General features: G+C 51.5%; 1 protein-coding gene across 1 annotated transcript; it reads right to left on the bottom strand.

Annotated features, from left to right (window-relative positions):
- Positions 1-585: 585 nt before the first annotated feature.
- Positions 586-2313, bottom strand: UTP3 (UTP3 small subunit processome component). Its single transcript, XM_004622230.2, has one exon. It carries the CDS (start codon positions 2085-2087, stop codon positions 669-671), a length of 1419 nt encoding a protein of 472 aa, XP_004622287.2. The 5' UTR covers positions 2088-2313; the 3' UTR covers positions 586-668.
- Positions 2314-5191: the final 2878 nt, after the last annotated feature.

The raw sequence follows: 5191 nt of genomic DNA, 5'->3' as shown, positions 1-5191 counted from the left end.
CTAGTAATCATACTGGATTCCTGACAACTGGAATTGACAAATAGCAATCACTGCAAGTGGTTCCACAGAAGTGGAAATCGAATTTTCATCTTATGTACAACATCTTATGTAGTCCAGTCGGAAAAAATTGAATTAAGGCATACCTCTCTACTTATAACAAAAGTTCCCATCTACTTTTAGCCCAGGTTCCTCTTCATACCCATTTAGAATATACAAAATCCTTAACATTGAACATTAACATATACAAGAGCCCCGCCGAAGAATTATAATTTGGCAAATGAAATGTCAGGACTACTTATAGGCTATCTTAAAAACAAGATGATGACCAAAGACGCATTCTCCTAAATGTGAAACCTTATCTAACAGTGCTAGGTGCTGCAAAGCTAGCTGTGTACTTTCTTTAGGTCCCTAATATACAAAATACCGAGCTTTTTTCATTTCTTTCACCAAAGACTTCATAATGCTCCCACAGTACTCAGCATACCTTATGTGAAAAGGACAGATAAGACAGCAATATCTGTAAAGTCCCTATAGGAAAGAACTTTTAAAATTGTAGGTTAGGTACTGCACATAATACAATAACTATCAATTAAAAGTAAAAATTTATTAATCTAAAAGCATCATCAAAGATTTGTAGGTAAAAAAAAGATTGTAGGTAAGTGAAAGCTTTATTTAAGCTTGATGCTCTTCTTAACGCCGGCACGGATGCCGGAGAGTTCGCCGCTATACCGCTGCTCTTCTCTCCGAACCTCGCGGACCTGGCCCCTGCGGCGGATTTTCGCTCTCCGGAACTTCTCCCGGTGTTTGACTCTGGGGTTCCGATCGATCTTCTTTCTCCGGGGTGTGAGCCCCCTATTTTTAGCAATCTGGTAAGTAATGGCTCTTTTCGCATTTGGATCTTCTGCCGTCGTCTGTTCTTCTGCACTACTGTCCTCTTTCTTCCGCTTCAACGTCTGCCTCTCTTCCATCTCTTTGTAGTACTTCAATGCCGCTTCCTCGTCTAAGTCGGACTCGTCAGAATTATCGGCGGTGGTCGCGGCCCCGGTCCTCGAAGCCGATTTTGGCTTGATCCGGGTGGCCCGGGCCTTGAGGTTCAGTCGGAGCTTTTCAGGGTCATCCTTCAGTGTGAGCAGATGACGGATCTCCGAGGACAGCTTCTGATCCACGACCGCCAGCCTGTTGATCAAATTACGGTAGGTAACAAGCCTTTCGATGACGGGGTGGCCGTGCACGGGGGCCCTCCTGGCTTTCAGGATCAAATAGAAACTGATGTTGGAGCAGTAGTTCAGGTAGAGGTGGTACTTGGTCCTCAGGTACTGGCTCCCTTTTCCAGAAGGGATGACACCTTGCTCCACCAGCTGCAGCAACGGCTCCAGCTCGTCCTTCACCTCGGCCAGCTTGACTTTCAGGTCTTCGATCAGCTCCAGGAGCTCCGGGGATTCCTTCTGCAGCATCTTCAGCTTCTCCTTCGCAGACACTTTCGCCAGGTCCTTGACGACCCGCGTCTCGATCTCCTTCTCCTGCGACGCGGGTTTTGCGAAGGCCTCCACCCAGGTGATGCCAAAATCCTCCTCCTGGAGCCCTTGGGTCAGGCGCTTCTGAATGCGCTGGGCCTCCTCCTCCTCCTCCTGCTCCTCCTCCTCCAGCTCCTGCTGCGTCTGCTTGCGCCCGGGCTTGGAGCCGTAGTCCGTGTCGTAGTAGAGTTTCTTCCTCTGACCCCAGGACAGACTGGGATCCACGTCGGCCTCACTCTGCTCGGAGCTCCCGTCATCCTCGTCGTCGTCGTCCTCCTCGTCCCCGCTCTCTCCATCCTCGTCGTCCTCGTCGGCGACGTCCAGGGCCAGCACCTCCTCCTCCTCCTCCTCGCCGTCCTCCTCCTCGTCGGCGCTCTCCAACTCGCCCCAGCCCTTGGCCAGGGCGGCCCGAGAGCGGGCCTCGTGGAACTCATCCACCTTATCCTGGTAGTAGCTGGAGTCGCCGGGCGAGGGGGGCGCCTCGAGGCCGTCAGGGTCCTCCAGGTCGCGCCCCGCCTGGGCTCGCACCGCCGCCCACTTGGCTGCTCCGCGCCGCCGCGATCTCCCTACCATGGCTCGCAGTTTCGGGGTCCCCAGCCGGCGGCGGACTCTCGGGCACCGCTTGCTCCCCGCGTCCGGGCCACGCGCGCGCTCCGCCCACGCGAGTCTGCGGCCGCTCGGGACCCGCGGCCAGCGGCAGGAACGGGCTCCGACTTCCGGCTCCCAGGATGCTCTCGCGCGGCGCGCGGCGCCGGGACTTCCGCCCCGGAAGGCACGCTTCCGGCCAACGTCGGTCCGGGTAGGAACAAGAGTCGGAGAAAGCTCAGTTCCGCGGAGCGCTTTAGGGACGCGCCCGGGCCTGGTCTCGCGATCCTGGGCGGGGCTGGGCGCGGGATCGTGACGGCAGCGGCCGGCGGGGTCGAGGGGCCGGCAGGGGGCGCTGTGCCGCTGCGCGCGCACATCAGCGCGCGTTTACTCGCGTTCCGGGGCAGCGTTTGTTCTTCTCGCCTTAGGAATGTTAATTAGTTGTTTTTTTTTTTTTTCCCTCCCCCTACGGAGAACCCAAATGCTTCATTTCTGGGCACTGTGCTCCGAGGCCGGGGCTGGATGCTGCTTTGCCTCCAGCGCGGTGCTCGCTGTGCATTTGTGCCCCTTGGGGTGCTGCTTCTAGGGTGTCCCCAAAGGGCGACAGTGGACAGGCAGACCCCTGCTCCGCGATTTGACGCTTTCCGGGCTACCCCCAGGAGTTGAAATGCAGTTTTTACTTTTTTTAAATTTTTTTGGCTTGTTGGGTCACACCCGGTGATGCTCAGGGGTTACTCCTGCTCTGCATTCAGGAGTTACTCCTGGCGGTGGGTTATCTCTGATATTAAATAATATAAAAACCGCTCATTTCCCACCGTTTAGCTGCGGAAGGCAACATGCCATTTACCCCTGTCTTAGTACACGGTACACGGTGTCGGAGGATGGGTCCACCAGTCTTTTTTTTAAATTATTTTTTATTTTTTATTTTTACTCTTAGTCACACCGGCAGTGCTCAGGGGTTCCTCCTGACTCTTCACTCAGTAATTACCCCTGACAGTGCTTGGGGGACGGTATGGGATGCTGGGAATCGAACCCAGGTCTGCGCCGTGCAAGGCAAAGGCCCTACCCCTGTGCTATCACTCCGGCTGGGGGCCACCGTTCTTAAAAGATTTTGTTTTCTCACCCAACTTCCCGAGATTTCTGCTGTACTAAAAATAACCACAAAGAAGAGTAGCTCAATCATCAGCCGTCTGATCTCCTTCCCTCCCTTTGTCTTCCTCAGTTCTTTCATATCTCCTTGTCCATCTCGAAGACAACGGATACAGTATCTGGCATGGAGTGGGAAATCAATATTCGTTTAATGAATAAGTACTGAAATAACACTCTGATTATCATGTCATCTCATATGCCACATAAAACTGAGCAAGGTAATGCATGAAATTGCAGACATCCCTCAAGAAGATACCTTGAGCTGGAATGGATTTCAGGATTAATTACAAATACTTTTCCATTTGTGAAAACAGATTTGGGGAGATTAGGGGAACAAATCTGATGCAGGAACCCGGCGCGGGCGTCCGCCAGCGGGCTTTTGGATTCCGCTGTGTGAATAAGTTTCAGACCTTTTTCCAGAGGGGGTGCATGCAGAGTGAATTTGAATGAACCCAGGGCTCCAGATTAAAGTATTTGAGGAGAAAGGTGGTAGTGAGGGAAGAATTTTTCACAGATATCTTTAGAAGTGTTACTGCACGGGGGTGGGGGTCGGGGAGGTGGGTGTGTTCATAGGGTGAATGTGTTGTGGGATCAGGTTTTGAGACGATGCCCAAGGGCTGCAAACGCCCTGTAGGGTGTGGAGGTGGGACATCGGATGCATGAGACCCTATCTTTTCATTTACAGCAGCATTATAAATCATTATAATTTAAAAAATATAAATTAAAGGGGCTGGAGCGATAGCACAGCGGGTAGGGCGTTTGCCTTGCACCCGGCTGACCCGGGTTCGAATCCCAGCATCCCATATGGTCCCCTGAGCACCGCCAGGGGTGATTCCTGAGTGAAGAGCCAGGAGTGACCCCTGTGCATCGCCGGGTGTGACCCAAAAAACAAAAACAAAAAATATATATAAATTATAAAGCATTATACAAAATGGTGACTTTTATTTGCAGTTTCCACCAGAAAGAATAATCAGGCTGTAATATAATCAAAAGATAATACTTTATCTGAGAATAGGGGTCCTGATCAGGGTGCATGGTTCACCACCAAGAAACCCCATGTTCTCTGCTAAGGGTCAGGGCAGCAGCGAGGGGTTAAAGCATCAGGCAGGGAAATTGTCTGAGTTTAATTCGTTGTGCGGTGTTCCGACCCTCCCTCTCCACACAAATATTTAACTTTCTGTTTTTTTGCAATGCCAGGGATCAAACCCGGGGCATCACGTATGCAAGGCAGGTGTTCCACTGCTGAGCTTTTTTTTTTTTTTTTGTTTGGGGGCCATACCTGGTGGTGCTCAGGGCTTCCTCCTGGCTCTGCATTTTGGGGTCACTCATGGTGCGGCTTGGGGGACCGTATGTGGTGCCAAGAATGGAACCATGGTTGACCTTATGCAAGGCAAGTGCCCTATCCACTATCGCTGTAGCCCCTGAGCTTTTGTGTTTTGAGTGGCACCCACCCACCCAGCTATTTTTAGGTGCTACCCTCCCTGCAAGGTGCCGAGAAGGTTGTTCCCGCTGGTTCTCAGAGGAATAGGCCGGTACCTGGAGTCAAACTCAGGGCCTCACTCGTGACGGCAAATAGTTTACCACAGACCTACTCCCCAGCCTTAATTTTAAAATCCCATCTGTCTCTCCAAGATGAGCAACAGTCTCCGAGGGCTGTGGGGTGGGGGCCAGTTGCTCCCAGCACACGGCTCGGGTGTCCTCTTCTGGAAGAATTGCTGAGCCGGACTGCTTGTTTCCACCAGGAAGTCTCGGTATAGCAAAAGAGACTCCACAGCACATCAAGACAATATAAATATTTAAGATGACTTGATGTAAACACTTCACTGAACTCAATAATTTTCAAAGGATAAACGTTATGTAATGTATTTAAAAACCTTTAAAAGGTATTAGAAAACTTAAAAAGATGCCTGTCAAGATGGTAGGCTGGGAGCTGGGGGGTACAT

This window comes from Sorex araneus, chromosome 5, assembly GCF_027595985.1.
Source record: "Sorex araneus isolate mSorAra2 chromosome 5, mSorAra2.pri, whole genome shotgun sequence".
In the NCBI taxonomy this organism is placed as follows: Eukaryota; Metazoa; Chordata; class Mammalia; order Eulipotyphla; family Soricidae; genus Sorex; species Sorex araneus.
This window is presented reverse-complemented; position numbering and strand designations above follow the sequence as displayed.

Excerpts from the sequence above, each read along its gene's own strand:
- UTP3 (XM_004622230.2), bottom strand. The coding sequence starts at position 2,087 with ATGGTAGGGAGATCGCGGCGGCGCGGAGCAGCCAAGTGGGCGGCGGTG.